The following is a 19,124-nucleotide window of genomic DNA, read 5'->3' on the forward strand; positions in this document are numbered from 1 at the left end:
TCACCAGAATGTAGATAGGGACAGAGGGAATCTCATTAATCCATTCATGCGCGATAAGTATAACTTGACAGCTTACAGTACTACAGCCTCTATTATTATAACTTGAACAATTATAATAATTATTTTAGAATATTCTATACCCCAGTACGCACATGGTAATAAACAAAAACGCGCTATACCCCAGTACGCACATGGTAATAAACAAAAACGCGAGGAAAGGCAAGAATGCATTGCTTGATTTGGTTCTGATTAAGACATGCAAACCAACGCATAATGAATAGTAAGCATGCAAAAAACAATGAACATTTTCAGTGGAGCAACTCCTGGCCAGTCGTTCTTAGATTCTTAACATCTGGACACAGAAACGAACACAGCAATAACTAGCCTCGTGGTCGGACAATTGCAAGTGAAAGACGAGAATGGAGCACCACGCCAAGCCGCCAAATAGCACGGAATTGTGCACAAATTACAAATATTAGTGTAGGCTGGCAGAATTTCTTCTCTTAAACAAGTTTTGTTAAAGACCAGAGAATTAGTTTTATTTACCAACTTCTTGTTAGTTTTTTTCAATAAGTCGTACTAAATTCTTCGTAGGTGTTGGAAGATTGAAAATTAAATTACCGATAGACATTTTTAATATTTAACGACGTTTCGAATGTACAACATTCATTTTCAAGTTAAAGACGCATAGAGTAACAAAATTTGGGTTGACATATGAACGAAATCAAGTAAATTGGATACCATTCAAATAATGCTAAAATTTCGTTTACGTGATACTACCTACAAGAAGATTTTACAAGCGCAAAAAACTACTCGGAAAACAATCTCAAAGTTCTGACGCTGATAAATAAATATAATAAAATAATAAATTACAAATAACCTACATCTGAAAACGAATATGCATTTACCGAAGAATCAGACGCCTTGTATGAAATGTGGTTTGAAACTGATCCCCAGGATGACTGAGCAATTATTTTAAGCTTTTGTTTGTTGTAATACCTTAGAAATTATAAATTAAGAGAGATGCACCCACACAAAACACACTGGTAATGATATATTTTTCAAGACACACAGGCGTTAATATGGCACACAAACACAAGCAACGACTTGCTAGTGCTAGCATGGGCCTGATGAGTAGAGCAATGCGGGAGTGAGGCAAACGAGGAACTCTATTGACGACACAAGCAATGACTGAAAATGTCGGTGTACGATTGAGCCTGTAATGTTACGTGCGCATCGGATGAAAATTTAGCCGATGTCAATTGTATAGCTTTGTTATGAGACTACATTGCGCGACAGTAGCAAGTCAAGGGATGATTAAATCCGTTTTCATCCTGATGAAGTATGAATGTAAATTAACACAAGAAAGCGTATATGATGCTAAAAACGAGCGTATGATGAATGAGCGAGTAGTGGTGCAAACGAGATATGCGCTTCTTCGCGTATGGTATAAACAAGCGGTTGTAAAAAAAACTTTAGTGAACGCACGACAAATAAGAGTGAAGACTGAAATCATGTGTTGGTTAATAAAAAGTTATGAACTACACTAAGATGTGGTAGCTACAATAGAATGAAGCACAAAAAGGTAAAGCAGTTTGTAAAGAGATCTCCCGAAGCGACGTAAGCTACGACATCATGGTGTAGCCCAATGTAACTATGGCTCAAATGAAGGAGGATGACAATATCAACTCACTGTCGAGGTGAGGGGGAGTAGACGGGGGTGAGGCCCAGCCCCAGCTGCTGCCCTCAACCATTCCTGTAACACCGGCCACTTACTAAAGTGCTGCACTCCCACCCAGCAATGCCTGCCCTCCAGCCACCCGCCTCAGCGCTGCACTAACGACTGCCTGCCCTCCAGCCACCCGCCACTAACGACTGCCTGCCCTCCAGCCACTCGCCTCAGCGCTGCACTAACGACTGCCTGCACTCCAGCCTTAGTTTCCTTAGTATTTGTTTGGGAAGTAGCAGTCCCAGGCCACGCTGGATCGCCGCCTGATTATCGTTCATCCGCCCTCATTTGGGCCATCTGATGCACGATGCTGTTGCTTGCTTCTCGTCGCTGATAGTGTTGCAGATGAGGTCGATTTGGGATTGTGCCCAGGAACACGTCCAGTTGTCTCTTGAAGGTCTCCAGGGTGAACTCCCCCTCTCTTAGATCAGTTGGTAGGGCGTTGAACAGCCTTGGCCCTGCCACGGAAAGTGATCCTTCCCGCAGGGATTGAAATCTGACTGCGGATCTGTTACGTAGTGGGGGGATCTTGCATAGTCTCCCCCTCCTCTCGTTGTGATATGTCTTAATCCTGAAGCTCTCGCTCTCGAAGTTTAGCACCATTACGGTTATCATTTTCCATGTGTACAGAATGACATACCGGTACGTACCTCTCCCGTCTCCTCTGCAGTAAGCACAGACTAAGTCGCTGTAACCTCTCCCAGTAGTTAAACTTCTCCCTCCCTCTGATTCTAGAAGTGAAGGTTCGTTGGACTCATTCCAGTTGCCGTATTCAAGGATAGGTATTACAAGGGCTCTGGAGACTGTGATCATCGGTTCCGCTTCTCTCGTTCTGAACGTCCGCCAGATGCCCAGATCCACCCCATCTGTCGCCTACCTCTTGCGGTTATTGCCGGTATGTGATCATCAAAATTGACCTGATTGTTCATCAACACTACTTGATCGCAAACGAGTCGCTTCTCTTGATTTCCAAGTTGTCAGGTGCCAGGTATCGGGTGCTCCATTCCAGCTCTTCCAGTTCCTCTGTACCTCAGGACCTAAAATTTGGTTCCGTTGAACTGCATGTTGTTCACTAGGGCCCAGTCATATATTGCAGAGAGGCCTTCTTGCAACCTCAGCCACCCGCCTCAGCGCGGCACTAACGACTGCCTGCACTCCAGCCATCCGCCTCAGCGCTGCACTAACAACTGCCTGCACTCCAGCCATCCGCCTCAGCGCTGCACTAACAACTGCCTGCACTTCAGCCACCCGCCTCAGCGCTGCACTAACGACTGCCTGCCCTCCAGCCGTCCGCCTCAGCGCTGCACTAACGACTGCCTGCACAAGCGCTGCACTAACAACTACCTGCAATTCAGCCATCCACCTCAGCGCTGCACTAACAACTGCCTGCACTCCAGCCATCCGCCTCAGCGCTGCACTTAACCTAGCCCAGCAGCCTGAGCTTGCCAAGCGCTTAGCTGTCCAACTAAAACCGAACCAAGACGAGGCAAATATTTCTTTCGTTTTACGCTGACTTTGAACGCCATAACGACAAAATATTGAGCTATCGTCAATTTTATTCTCGCTGCCAAAGTCGCGTCAGCTCTTCTCGCTTGCCCTCTAACGCGACACATGTCATCACCCAATCGAGAATGAACTCATTGTATCATAAAACCTTCAAATAAACATTTAGGTTTATCTTACCAGAACACACAAGCTCGTCTAATAGTTGTTAAATAGCGTTGGAAAGACTGAACAATTGCATTCTGACCATCTGCACAGGTTCTATTTATTTCTGACCTTATTCATGGCAACAATACGCAGGGGTTTCAGCGTATGATTAGAGATCGCCAACAATATCAGAAAAAGACTTTGAATAAACACTATAATTCATTAAAGAAAATATAAAATGAAAAGCTTTGCAATGATCGGCATGGATTCGAGGGTGCATTATAAAGATTTAATCCAAAATTGTTAGTCACCGTTTTACAAGTATCAATGCTTGTAATCCAAAATGGTTAGTCACCGTTTTACAAGTGTCAATACATCTACACTACAATAAACATAGTAGCAGGTAGATCAAAATAATTAATCAATCGCTCTAGATCTTCCAGTTTAGGAAGATTTTTAATGTTTCGTAAACATTTTAAGTCATTAAGGAATAAAATAAACCCTTATGGTTCCTTGCTGGGCTATTTTCAAAGTGGCATAACCGAGCATCTAAACATTCGATAAGAAACGCACACAGGAACATCAACCATATGAATGAAAAGTTAATCGAGTTTGTAAGCCATATGACTCAAGATTGATATATTCATTGCAATAAAAACATTGATACCAGACGGACATGAATTATCATTGGTATAGAAGGTTACAAATACGAGGATACGAGGAAGAAAACGAATCAAAAGCCTACTTTTTAGCGCATTTTCTCATTTATGGAAAAAAGGCGCTAGTGTGTTCGTCATGTCCGTCTGTCTGTCCGTCCGTGACGTCACGTTTTCGTCGACGAGAAAATACGCTCTCTGTCACTCACTGCAGTGAGTACCGAGTTATATTTTTTTCTTAAAAGAATACAACAGACAGAACTTTTGTTAGGATTCCACTATGATTACATTGATTGGTCCTCTCTTAAACTAATTATTACGCTTTGGTACGCATGTTATTGTGACAGAGGCATGGTGAACAAAAGTGAACGACCAGAGTATTACGAACAGTAATCATAAGTTGATAGCAAAGAGGAAAAACATGGCAATATAAGCTTGGAATCTCCGCATCTAAACCCACTACACAACGGAGATACCCGGTCAACTTTCTGAAAGTGCAAAAACACGCCAATACCTGAGCAGCAACGATTTCAATTAATCCCTCTATTGGTACGGAGGCAATAACAAAACACTTAGGCAAGCGATCGCTTGTAGAAGCAGTTAAAAATACAGGGTCAAGAGATGGGAAATGGTCGGAGGAAAAAACTAGCGTGAATGCAGTAGTTAGTCTCCTCGTATATTATACTCATTAGTTCTAAAGGACAAATCATGTGAACGAGTATACAAACACAACGCATCTACCAACCCGAGTCCTTACTTTCATACAAAGCTACAAAAACACGGAGGTAGCATCAGCAAGTAACCAGTTAGATATCCGACGAGAGCGACATGAAACTAGCCAGGGCTTCAACGCATCTACGAATTGTGACATCATTTCAGAAATGTAAAGGCCAGTCAATCATACAATGCGTTCACTTCAATTTACAATCAGAAACAGAGTTGTGAAACAGAGTTGAACGAAAAATTTAACAAGGATTAAAGACTAAAACAAGCTAAGGTTCTAAGAGACCCGAGCTAGTTAAAGAAAAATCACGATTCTAAAACCAACACAGAGGAATGTAATGCGGATAGATTAGAAAGCGTTTCTAAGAGAAAAGAAAACGAATGCGACCTCGAAAAAAGAATTATATTCAGTTATTGTAGGATGTAACGTCATACGCGGATGCGAGGACTGCGAGGATGCTAATCAGCGTTGCGTTACAGAAATCTTGAAGCTAGCAAAGAAAACTGATGAAAAATGTGCTCAAGCGGCGAGGATGGCTTAACCTTTGTTGGATTATTATCTATCTCATTGTTATTTGGATCTATCCTCTCACATTCGGAATGACGGGAAAATAAAAGAAATAATCGGTACCAGAAATATTGAATCGCCCCTGTCTTCTTCCAAGCCATAAAATTAGTAGAGAAAAGAAATAAAATCAAATTAAGCAGCAGAAACGCGAGACCGGGCAAAACTCGAACAAACTAATTACCCGCGTTGCAGTATTTTTATGTATAACCCTTGAGCCCAAAAAGCTGTCAGAAGAAATGTTTAATCGATATGCTTCTCGGGAGAACAGCCACTCTGAAGTATAATCGATAGAACATAAAGGTAGAATACGGAAAACCTCCTTTCGCAGTAGATGGCACCAAATAAGAAATTTATTCTTTCTGAATTGATCATTGCTCGAAGGTGACATTTCTTGATCTCTAATTCACCAGTAAAAAAGAGCACACGACAACCAACAGTTAAAAAGACTTGGCTTCATCAAGAACTACGAGAAAATCTTAGCCGGAGGAAGGGATACAATTCGAGAATGCATTCTCAAGAGAACCTCACAATTTCCTTGGTGACCCCGTCTCAAAGTTATGCGCGAAGTTGACATCATGGACCGCAAATCAACGATTAATTCGCGGAACTCTTGCCTTGACTGATTGGCCCGGCTAATTGGATCAACATTAGAGATACGCGCAAGCTTAGGGAACGTAACCGATCCCATTGTGTTAAAACGAGCACGCATATCAGTTCGCATTCCAAGATGTCAACTAGCATTACAGGTGATTTCCGCATTGATGGACATGCAGAACCAGCATAGGAAATCAAAACCTCGCTTGTTTCTTGCTGAAGCAAGTGCGCCTTATGGAAACAATCCGTAATTAGTGGCGACCAACGAACGACGCATAGATCTCGTCAATATCGCTTAACTTGGCCTTATAAACGAAGCACCATTTGCAAAAAAAAAGCCGAACTTCAGATATGGGCTCCTCAGAGCTGAACAATCTCTATCGCCTACGGGCAAATGCGGGCGTCAAACTTAATAAAACTACAACAAATGAGTAGAACCGCGCATCTTGAAGCACTTGCGATCAGTAATGAATTTCTGTCAAATTCTGAGCTTTTTTTCTTATGGAAAATCGATTTTTTTTCTTTGCCGCAATATTCACGACAGTTTCAAATTAAAAATAACTAACTTATAACAGCTTGGATAATTTCCATAATTCATGTACAGGTCATGGAGCTATCAACAAACGACCCTCCCGCCATACGCAATAGGGCGAATTGCTGGGACAATGTTAGTAGAGTCGAGCCACTGTTGTGACGATGACATAAAATACGCGAGTTGCTAGCGTAGATTTATACCATTACTTGGGGCAAGTTCAGAAAGTTTGGACAGCACAGCTTATATTATCATGCAGCAACAGCGGCTGCAGACTAGGCTTGCACAACTTACACTATCATGCAGCGACAGCGGCTGCAGACCGGGCTTACACAACTTACACTATCATGCAGCGACAGCGGCTGCAGACTAGGCTTGCACAACTTACACTATCATGCAGCGACAGCGGCTGCAGACTAGGCTTGCACAACTTACACTATCATGCAGCGACAGCGGCTGCAGACCGGGCTTACACAACTTATACTATCATGCAGCGACAGCGGCTGCAGACCGGGCTTGCACAACTTACACTATCATGCAGCAACAGCGGCTGCAGACTAGGCTTGCACAAGTTACACTATCATGCAGCAACAGCGGCTGCAGACTAGGCTTGCACAACTTACGGTATCATGCAGCAGCGGCTGCAGACTAGGCTAGCACAACTTATGGTATCATGCAGCTAGCATTACTAAGCTACTACAACAGCTAGCCCGGTTGGAGGCTGTCAGGCTTACGGGACAAATAAAGGCGGCAAAATTCGTCTTTCACAGAAACAGACTCGGCAAGATAAATTACTTAGAAATTAAGTTCAGAGTCTGAAAATGTAATGAAGAGAGAATGTTATCATAGGGTTCAGGCTAAGGTCAGAGAATAAACAGATTTTCTTTCTTCGATTCTGAATTTCAGAAAGTGCCGAAGATTTCTCTTAGTCGAAAGGATCCAAAATTACTACAGTGTATGTATCAGGTTAGTGCCCATATCGAGAACCGTAAACGAAACCATGATTACTATTCATTTGTCTAGAAATAAAACCAAATTTTACTTTCATTCGGGTCTTCACATTGATACACATGTTCTCTAGGTGGAAGAAATACCTTATCTTGATAATATTTACAGGCAAAAAAAAAATGGACAGGTGGTTTTAATAACCTTATGGAAGGATGGGTAAATTCTTGAACGATTATTGACTGAAGCATCAGACGTTCATTGCAGTGTCACCAGGTACATGGAAATCGAATTTCAGCTTTTTTTCCGAAACACTTGACTATGAAATCCAGAAACATTCAGAATGTAATTTAAGAAAGTTGACTAAAAGTAAATAAATGGCACTTGGCCGTTGAAAAAATAGATATTGTGAAATGTTGAACTTTGAACGGATTAATACACCCAATTTACAGCACCCAATAGATGACTTTTCCAACATAAATGGAGGTCGATGAAGGCAGCAGCTAATTTACTTAACACTACACATGCTTATATAACAAAAATCTAAAAAAGCAAGAAGCGCTGTTAGGTCTCACCAAAACTGCCGTACTGCTGGGATCCAGCAGAGCCGTAGCTCGGGGTGCCCCATTGCTGGATTTGCTGGCCAGCTCCCCAGCTGCCGTACTGGGCAGCCTGTGGGGCAGCGGCGTAGCCCTGGGGCGGGTAGCCCTGCTGGGCAGGAGGGGTGCCCCAGCCTTGGTAAGACTGGACCATGCCGCCCGTGCTCATGGCCGCGGGCCCGCCCATCTGGCTGTTATGGGGGCCCAAAGGATGGCCTAAAGGTGGGCCCATGTTGCCTGGACCCATACCCTGCACGAGTATATCAACACTTAGATTGCAGTCATGGGGTCAATATTTACACACGTATTCAATTTTTATTTTCACGCTATGGTTCCAAATAACACGCTTACTGAGTCTCACTTCTTCAGTTGAGTCCTATCAATATTAGCCCAAAAACTATCAGTAGCAGCAGACTGAACTGCAAGAGAACACGACGTTCTAACCGGCAGGTAATTTTTTACCGGTACTAATACGTAGCTGTCACGAAGTCTGTGTCTCGCTCCTGGCTTACCGCTCAAACTCAGAAGCTACACTAGAGTCACTAAATAAGACAAGTTTTAGTCATTTGGTTCGGTTTCATTTACAGAACCAAGATCATGAATCTTAATGAAGAAGGAACTGATGGTAATGTAAATGGAATCTTATGATACAATTTTTTGCATGAAGATAGGAAGACGGAACAGAGCTAGATGATTACAATATGATTCAAGATAACTGATGGGCGCAATACAAACGAGTTGTACAAACAGCAAGAACATTTCCATCAGCCAAGGTCTCAGTGTTGCGACAACACAACATGCCAAGCATATATACTTAGCCGACATCTTAGAAAAGCTGATACTCTTCTTCTCACAATAAAAAGAACGAACTGAAATTGTTAAGTAAACTACAGAACGAATAATTATAAGCACACAGGATAGTATGGCTGAGGTGAGCACAAGGAGCACGAGGGAGGTGAGCACAAGGAGCATGAGGGAGGTGAGAACAAGGAGCATGAGGGAGGTGAGCACAAGGAGCATGAGGGAGGTGAGCACAAGGAGCATGAGGGAGGTGAGCACAAGGAGCATGAGGGAGGTGAGCACAAGGAGCACGAGGGAGGCGAGCACAAGCAGCATGAGGGAGGTGAGCACAAGCAGCATGAGGGAGGCGAGCACAAGCAGCATGAGGGAGGTGAGCACAAGGAGCACGAGGGAGGTGAGCACAAGGAGCACGAGGGAGGTGAGCACAAGGAGCATGAGGGAAGTGAGCACAAGGAGCATGAGGGAGGTGAGCACAAGGAGCGCAAGAAGAGCTCAGAGGCCGGCAGAGTGGCCAGGACAATAAAGGGCCGCAGCAGCAGCAGCGTGTGGCCAATACGAGAGGCACTGACATTGTTGATGCCCGCCATGCCTGGAGGCCCCATGCCCGGCATGCCCCACTGGCTGTCAGGGGGAGAGCCCCATTGGTCCTGACCGTCCTGGGACTTGCTGGCGTCACGGGGCTCAGCTTTCTTTATTTCCACCTGCAACAAAAACAGCAAATTCAGTCTTCAATTTCAATGGATAATTTTGAGATACTTTTAATTCAATATTAATAATGCCTTTTTTCAAGGGACATCTTTCAGATTCTTTTCAATATATGCATTTTTTTTTAATTACAACTACAAATTTAGTTTTTGTTTGTGTGATAGCTTCGAGATACATTTTACTAAATCTCAACTTCGTTGAAGGAATGAAATAATGTCAGCAGCATAAGAACATTCAATGAAGTTTCAATCAGAAAAAATAATAACCAATTGAACATAATAAGGAACTAATATGACAAGTCGAAAAATATGGCTGCTTTGATTGAGTAAATCCAGTGATTCATCAACCCACTAAAGGTAATCCTACGTGATACTCTCTGAAAAAAATTAACTGGGATTCATGAATTGAAATACGCCTGTTAATATGTGATCATTGCCTTTCCTAACAGGAATCTTTCATGATTACAATAAATCGTAAAAGACTCTTATCATGGAAAAGCATTAGGATCGCATTCCTTGCTCATGCAGAAAAGTATCGTTAGTTAACCCTTAATACCAAGTTATTGAGCCTGTTCATTGAGGATCAACATTTCAATAAATAATGAAAAAGATTTTACAGCATAAAAAAACTAGTTTGATCTAATTATTTGATATCTTTTCTCCTTTGAAACCTCCAAGATTTCAAATCTCAAACGGAGATGAACGTTACAGAAGACAAATCCAAGTTTGCTCTGATATGGGAACGCTTCGACTCTGAATATGTACTTGTGATCAACAAGGATAGCGCCATAAATATTCACCGATTCGTTCTCTTATATCTGTGAGTGACTTGTACTCACTTAGTGCTAATAGTCCAAGGGACTCTAATTTTTTTTCAATTTTCTCTTCATATCATGAAAAATCGCACTGTGAAATTTGTAGCAAACTTCACGAGTAGTACCAGTGCCTTAACTCAAAAACTGCCAGCCTTATAATGGTAGTAGTTTTTAGTTACGGAGCTAAATTATTCGAAATTGATAAACAAGACATGTGCTTAAATACAGTGCATTAGGAAAAAACTCTCAATGCATGTACAAAATTTTATGAGTGAATTTTGCCTTTAAAATATTATGTATCTCGAGGGTTTGATATTCTTTCAAGCCTACTTTTGTAAAGAGTGCCAACATACGAGACAATTTAAGGAGCCAAAATATTAACTGGCAACACGACAAAACGGACTAAAGTCAAGTCTCATGTCAAGTCAAAAAGAGCCCAGTCACCGTCTCGGTGACTGGGCTTCCCTCATATCACACACTTGACTGTAGGTTTTTAGTAGTAATGACTAATATTTATAAAAATGGTTTTATGGACTTTTGACTTTGATTTATGCTAAAATTATCATCAAATGTGAAGTTATAGTCTGAAAAACATAAAGTGTCTAAATGTAATTATAATTTTTTTTGCATGACTAATGTAGGTTATTTTTACATTTCATTTTGAGAAAATGCAGTATGCAAATTTAATTAACTTTTTACCGCCGTATTTCTCTCTCCGGGAACATAACTTTCAACTTAAATTACACAAACTAAAGAGTGTAGCAACCTGAGGACGTTAGTTCGCAACACAGAACATTTTAAAGTTGTCGTACGTGGCGGCAACCATCAGTGCAAGTCATTTTTTGCTCACTAGAACGTATCCTTTTTGGAAAGTAGGCTTGTGACAATATTGCTCCGGTTACTCATGTCAGGCGGCAGAGAGTTAACAGCAAATTTTAAATTGACGTAAAGTTACAGTTCAGGTTAAAAACGCAAAATGTACTTAAGTACAAAGGAAATATCAGGTGGCCCCTTCCCTTTTCTTATTTCATTGCAGTCTAATAGGTTTGGAATGCCTACAGAACAAGTTGGAAGCCTAATAATATTGTTGATAAATTTCTAACAGGTGGCTTTATTTCTACCCACTATTGCCATGGGTTGTTTTTAGAGTCTGGGACTACATTTTCACACGAACTATACTTGGTACGGTACTTGGTTTAGATTATATCCATTGCCCGAGCCATGATAAAGCCAAGACTAGATACTGGAAGCTACTCACTTGCTTGCCATTGATGTTGACGAAGTGCTCGGCTACTGCCCGTTCAACAGCATCGTCACTCTCAAATGACAAGAACCCAAAACCTGCAAATTAAGTAAAACATTATTTTACAATCGAGTATAAGAAAAACCTGTAAACAAATCATACTAATTGCTTTTGATGTTTATTCATTTGGTGATCAATTCATACCAATTAATTGCTGATTATTAGCCAGAACAATAGATATGGGCGCTAACATATTGTTTTGTGCTTCCAACACCTAATTAGCAATTTGTTGGATGCTACCGACTGCGGAATTTTTTTACATAGGCATTACGCCAATAAAATATTTAAGTGCTTCAACTGAAACAATGCTGTCAAAGAATCAAAATGGTTGTTTTATTCGTGTTTTTCAATCTAAAATCTACTCTTACATTTTGGTCGATTATCCAATGTTTAGAAAAATCTATCTCATTTTATACGAGTCATTCAGGCTGGGATGACTGGGATGACATGATAATATTCTTGAGGAATGGGCAAAAATTCTTGCTCTGAACATCATAGTCAATCCTTTTCCACAGTGGGGCAACATGCTACGAATAAGGCACCAAATACAAATCACCAACCCCTGGATTTCTTCTTCTCCTGGTCAAACATGATGACGACTTCCATGACGGCGCCAAAACGCGAGAAAAAGTTCCGGAGATCTGTCTCGGTGAGGTTGGAGGGAAGTCCCCCCAGGAATACCTTGGGCCAGTTGCCACCATTACGCTTCTGTTTCTGCATGCTGCGGGGGTTGCATGCCTTCGGGTCAATCTGGCAACAAATATGCACTGTAAGTCCAGCTATCAGGTATGGAGATACAATTTAAACCAAAGTTACGATGTTGCGCCTGAAAAAAAGTTTAATTCAGACATAACAAAGATATCATTATACACCATTTATCATATCCATCATTACATATTGGTGGCACTTTTGACTTCATTTCTTGAAACATAGAGCTTAGCAAATATAAAGCACATGAATAATTAATCTACAAATAACAATCAAAAAAATTATCCTATTGCTTTAAAATATAGTTCATCTATGTTATGTAGGAGCTTCATTGATCAACATTGATGCGAGGACAAGATGATAACAAAGTGAAGATTACATTATGGAATTTCAGATTAAATGGAGATCTCACCAGACACCACCTTTGAATTCATGTCGATTGATTATGCTGACTGAGTTAGTTGAATTGAATAATAAATTCTTTTACAAGTTATTCTGTCATGTAACTATTCTAAAGTTTTTTAATTTCTGGGCACCGAAAATGTCTCACTAGCCTAAGAATGAGAAGAAATTGTTCAACATTCAAATATAGGTACTGAAGATAAAACAATTTCATGACATGAAATGTGTATCATTGCATCATTAGGAAATCTTTTTGCTAACACTACACTTAGTTACTGAGAAAAAATTATGTATGAATAAGTAATGCAATTGAAGCATAGCAAGAGATGAACACTTACAGTCCTGCCATCAAGCTCGTGAGGTCCGCTCTTGAGGACAAGGTCTACTTTGCTTGGGTCAGCAAAAGTAACAAAGCCAAACCCTCGAGATCGTCCAGTTTCACTGTTCTTCATGACCACGCAGTCGATGACTTCACCGTACTGGCCAAAATAGCGCTGCAGTGTGTCCTGAGTGCTCTCCCATGACAAGCCACCCACAAACATTTTCCTGCAACAAGATTCAACTCAAACTATAATTGGGAAACTAATACAATTTACAGCTACCACAACAACAATAGGAATAGCAGCAGGAAAGCAATCTCATTTTCATATGTGGTAAACAGTAAACAGAAACCCATTATTACAACTCAGCCGTTTGGTGCAACAGTTCAGCTGGTTCTCATGATAAAACAAATTCAATGGTGATAAATTCAGATGAACAAAATTATCAACCAAGTGAAATTCACACTTTAGTCGTGAACTAAATGAAATGCTGAAATAAGTTTCCTAAATATTTACAGAGCCCAGCAAGAATTTTTGCCTCTTGCTTTGTCACCTTAGCCGGTGGAGAATTCTTACTTGTTAAGGAAAGTAACATGATAGATTTACCAACAATTATATACCAGCAAAGAAAAAAACTATAAACCTATCACCAAGATCAGAAACACAAATAATCGAGTTGCTCACCCTTGCTCCTCGCCATCGTGGGGAATATTGCGGCGTGAGTGTCCATCAGAGCCTTGCTGAGGCATGATGTCATTCCTCCAGGCACTCTGATCTTTCTTCATGTCATAGCCTTGGTGGTTGTGCTGTACTTGATAAGAGCCATTTCCTTGCCAGGAATTGTCAGCCATATTAGATAGTAATCCCTGCACTTAATTCTAGCACTATTAGGAATGACAGCTTCTACTTTAATCGCCAAAGCAATATCACTGCAAAGATACACACTCGAGATTAATAAAATAACATATTAATTTATTAAACAAAAGAAATGTTAAAACAATAAGTTCAATCATTTCCCATCTAACTTTTATTCATAGATGTCTGGTGTCAATCAGGCGTCTCATTCCATTCATTTTAATTGAGACATAATTTTGACTTGACATGGTAGAGATTGATGGAAAAGTACTAGGCTCTAAGTCTGCATGGACAACATCACATGAAAGATCATGTGATCCAGACCTCAGTAGTGGGGGGAAGCCATAATTCTGTAGAAGGGTTGGGAACCTTAAAAACGCTCCCACTAACTAACAATCATGCTATGTACCATGTAACATTTGTTACTTAGAGCTACTTTGATCTAATGGTCAACATATCATCTTATACCACTAATATAATTCGTGCATTACCACTCTCTATCAAGATGAGTTCTCTAGACAGACATTACCTATCTCTCAAGCACTTAAGTCAACAAATGTTGCATGTCAGCCTGTATTGTCCACAGCTTGTCTCAATCTTACATTAGCAGCTTTTAAGTGCAAGCATTGATATTCATCTTAGCAGGTGTGAATTTTTGTTGATTTGTTTGGCTTGTTGACACAAAAACTGATCATGTTCACTTTGCTATCAAGTTAGATATTGGTGCCATGATTGTGGGAGTATGAAACTAAGGTAAGAATACATACAACAGGGACCATATTGTCTGATATGCACTAGGAAATTTCTAAAACATGTAAATACAACTTCCATAACTGGAATTTCATCCCAGACTGTAAAGTAAGGCACATAACTGGTTGAAAATGCTGAAATCACAAACCCTAAGATGCCATGGTAGAATCTTGGCAAACAGATCACCAAGGGTGCAGGGGGCAAGCAAATATCTGAAGATCATTGGCAACCAATTAGCATCAAAATCTATGTCTACAGAAGATCTTGCCAACAAATTTTTCTAAAACATCCCTTTTACATGAATTACATGAAGATATTCAGAAGGCTTAGGTAGTTTTGGCAATAAATCCTCAATTATACTGGAAAATTTTTGGGTCTGAAAACCTGAATTTGACAACACAATTGCCTAATACTGAAACATGGATCAACATTAGGCTTTTCCCTCAATCATGATTTAAGGGGACCGCCCTAGCATACGAAAACTTCTACAGTTATTATCCGATTGTCTTGAAACTTCACATACATACGTAAAATGTAAAAAAAAAAAACATTTTGCTCCTATGAATTTTTCGAAAAAATTGATAGAAAACGTGAAATTCATAGAAAACGGCTAAAAAGGGGTACTTTAGAAAATCTATCTCCTCCCACAAATATCATCCTACAACATCGAGACACGTATCAATCGATTCGTAAAGACCATATCTATTGACCAACATCACTTTTTTCATTTTCCATCTAGTTTTTTTTTTATTGCGTTTTTTTCTATTTTTCCAATTTTTTCTCATTACTAAAACCCGCCTCCCTTTGAGGAGCTGTCACAAAGTCATTTTTCGACGTACAGGGACGATACTTATACCGTTCGATGCGCAAGAAAACAACCTTTAAGATGAGACAAGAAACAAAAAAACTCAAAATTTTCAAATTTTAGCTAGGGCGGTCTCCTTAACATTAAATAAGCCAGTGGTGAATGACCAAGACAGACCAAGCCCCATTATAATTGGAGCCTTTTACATAATTCCAATCAAAATGAGCAACAGAAACCAAGCCATGTGGGGATGATTGATCAATTGTTAGGATTGGAGCTGGCTAACTGAAACTAGAGAAAATTATAAGTCAATACCGGTAGGTATGTATTAATGGAAAGCTTGAAAAGTCATCTAAAATTCAAAAATAGAGTTTGTATTTTTTTTCAGGGGAAAATTTGAACTGGCAAAAAAAATTAGGGAAAAGCATCCATGCCAAAGGACATCATGGAATTTACGAAATGCAATTAATTAGAGGACAGAACCATTTTGGATTACTGCAAAATTGGATTGTCCAATTGTCCATCAGGGCATAGCAGAAATTTTGGCATAAGTATTGAAATGCATATATAATTTAGAATTTTGTTAGAAAGACATAGTAGTGGGCAGTGCAATTTTCTATCATACCAAAAACATATATAACTATGCAGCTGCAAGCAAGATTTGATTCAATGAATGATATAATAATTTTGGAGCTATGCTATCCCAATAAACACAACCAATCTTGTGCCAAAATAAAAATTTAGGCAGAATCACCATAAATAAGACAAACATGACTGTGCTCTTGATAAATTTCCCCCCTTGCAAAGGCCCGGGACTAATTTCATCATTTAAGGAGAACATCTGGCAGAAATTTTTTCTTGGCTATTTACAGACAGATCCCTTTATAAAACTTGGTACACACGTGTAAAGCCAAAAAATATAACTTGGTACTCACTGCAGTGAGTGACAGAGAGCGCATTTTCTTGCCAACAAAAATGTGAAGTCACAGATGGACATGGTGAGCACAATAGTACATTTTTTCCATAAATGAGAAAATTCACAAAAAATAGGAATGTTTCATTTTTTGTTCCCTTTAAAAAAATGAAAGAAAACAAAATTCTTAAAAAAACATCCAAAAATGGAAGTCTTTAGAAATCTATCTCCTAGGATTTTCCAGCTACAACATTGAGACACATATCATTTGATGCATAAAGACCATATCTATCAATTGGTCTTATATTTTTCAAAATTCTAACTTTTGTGGGTGTGGGGCATTTTTCACATTCTTTTCATAAATTTCTTGATTTCCACCCTCTGCCCCCTTTTTCCCAAAATATAATCCAAATTATAACAAAATAACAAAAACACCCCTTTTTCCAAAATATAATCCAAACTATAACAAAATTACAGAAAAAAGCTAAGAACAATCTCTAGAAGTTTTCTTTGCAAATCAAACAGTATATCTCTCATTGCTGTAGCTTAAAAACTCTAGTAGGAGACAGGTTTGCAGTGAGAGCATATGCAACTGTTCAAGAGGCGCAGCGCAGCAAAGACCCAAGCGCCCGCGGCATGTTATGTATAGGCATTTATGGTAGCAAGGATACCAGGCAAGGTGTTACTTGAGCTTGAATTCACTCATAGATTTAGAGAACAACTGCATGAGCACCATCCCGCATGACAGCTAGTTGACAGAAGTGCAGCATCCACAGACCTTACTCTCATGTGCCTGGCCAGTAATTTCCCCCGTAAGAAAATGTTAAAGAGCTCTACAACACATAACACTTTTGCAATCTGTTGTGAATGCATAAATCAATGTACAGAGATGGTTTTGGTACTGTTGGATAGGTCAGAATGTCAGCTTTAAGATGAGCATAAAAATATGAAAAACTTGAAATTGCCTATTTTTGCACCAAACACTCCCCTTAATTATTAGGGAATATGGCATAGGTTTGCATGCAATTTTGAAAAATCACTTGTGAAATATTTTTTTTCTTTTATTCTTGGAAAATGCTGACAGGGCCAAATATTCCAGATTCAATCTTGTGACTTTTACATAATTAAAGGTACATGACCACTGAACATGGATTTTCATTAAAACAATGCAATCATACCAGGTGGCAGGGTGGCCCAGTGGTTAAAGTTCAGAGTACCAAGATTGGCGCAGAGAGGCGCAGGTTTGATCCCAGCTCTGTGCGTCAGTTTCTGGTCAGAATCGGCAAGGAGGACGGGCGGTTAAGCACAGCAGAATTGTAGCAGTGAGTTGCGAGTTTGAGACCGCAAAATGCTGTTAATGTTCTGCGATGTTAAGAATCGGCGACAGGCCTACGGCCTAATAACGCTGAAACCGCTATTATTATATTATTATACCAACGTTGAAAAAAGTCACAATAAGGGGTACCTAATTTTTACAAAGTTGTTGCAGCATTTGTGTTGCTGGCTTTCAATAGAAATGATCTAAATTGAAGACAAAACTAAAACATATTTCTAGCAATATCAAAGCAGCTTTATATCCATTTCACAATTGAATGCCACAAAACATAGTACTGGCAAGACAAATATGAAGTTTTATACACAAGCAGTGAGCCTACCATCAAATGACAATGACAAAGAAGATATCTCTGGCTTCTGGGCATCTACTACAGTAACTACACTAAGCAGTGAGCACACTAGGTACTTGTCAATAAAAATAACAAATTACTGTCAAGTAAAATTTTTGGGATTAAATTGTCCCATAATAACTAAGAATTATTTTTGATTGTGCAACATAGTACAAAGTTGTGGCTAAGTTTTGAGAACATAATAGATTGTATCTGTTTAATGATGGTGTGGTCACGAGCCAACACCAGCGATATCAAGCGTGGAAAACATCTTCTTTTAGGGCGCAACTAGAGGTTTCTGCCATTTGCGGAACTGCGAGGTTTCCACCAGATGAATTAGGCTAGTGCCTATCTATTGTTAGAAAAGTGCACAATAGGGGGCCATGAGATTCAAAATGTACCTAGCCTATTGAAATTTCGTCACGGTGAAGCCACAAGTTTTCAGAAACATGAAGGTAAATTCCAATACTGAAGTCTGTGATATGGTCACTAGGACCTAGGGTAAATGCGGTATATTCCATCACATTAAGGACCCATCGAGAAATGAAAAACTTAAAAAAAAATAACCGTATGCGTTACTCAAGTTCTGTTTGCTTTCTGTGACTCTCAAAACACCGCACTACGCGTCAGCAACGACAAAACGTCACAAAATGTTGCATATTTATTTAAAAGCCTTTAGAATGCAAACCTACCAAGTCCCTATATTCCCTCACTGTGTGTGGCTATATTTGGCACGTGGTGAGGCGTATTCCATCCGCCCTTCAAATTCTACTGATGCGTTATGCAGTCATCCACGTGTTCGAATTCCGTTCGCTGTGTGAGCTGTATTGGAATAGGCCTACAACACGGCTTTGAATTAGAACACTAATGAATATTGAACACTACTTAATTACGCTTTTAATTAACAACTATTAAGCTTTTAATTAAGCAAATTTTCATTTTTGTACACAGCTTGGAACGATCTGTGTGTGTCCAATTCAAGTTGTGACGGAATTAGTTTTCATGTGTCTAAATCCATTTCTCAACTTAATCATATATTAATTTATTTACCACTTGAAATCAGCAAATACAAGTATACTTAAAGGATT

At 39.8% G+C, this 19,124-nt stretch overlaps 1 protein-coding gene across 3 annotated transcripts in view; it reads right to left on the reverse strand.

The window, feature by feature from the left end:
- LOC108674967 (heterogeneous nuclear ribonucleoprotein 27C) overlaps positions 1-13,990 on the reverse strand; it is a 28,358-nt gene extending 14,368 nt beyond the window's left edge. For 2 of the 3 annotated variants that reach the window (XM_047879780.1, XM_018162956.2), the window contains exons 1-6: positions 13,734-13,990; positions 13,068-13,275; positions 12,180-12,369; positions 11,575-11,657; positions 9,367-9,498; positions 7,973-8,246 (exon numbers count right to left, since the gene is read on the reverse strand). In XM_047879780.1, coding sequence (XP_047735736.1) covers positions 7,973-8,246; positions 9,367-9,498; positions 11,575-11,657; positions 12,180-12,369; positions 13,068-13,275; positions 13,734-13,900 — 1,054 coding nt within the window. In that variant the 5' untranslated portion in view covers positions 13,901-13,990. Of the gene's footprint in view, positions 1-1,693; positions 1,757-7,972; positions 8,247-9,366; positions 9,499-11,574; positions 11,658-12,179; positions 12,370-13,067; positions 13,276-13,733 lie in introns of all 3 variants that reach the window. The other variant, XM_018162955.2, reaches the window with a different exon arrangement.
- Between the last annotated feature and the right edge of the window lie 5,134 nt (positions 13,991-19,124).

Source organism: Hyalella azteca, unplaced genomic scaffold, assembly GCF_000764305.2.
Source record: "Hyalella azteca isolate HAZT.00-mixed unplaced genomic scaffold, Hazt_2.0.2 contig3814, whole genome shotgun sequence".
In the NCBI taxonomy this organism is placed as follows: domain Eukaryota; kingdom Metazoa; phylum Arthropoda; class Malacostraca; order Amphipoda; family Hyalellidae; genus Hyalella; species Hyalella azteca.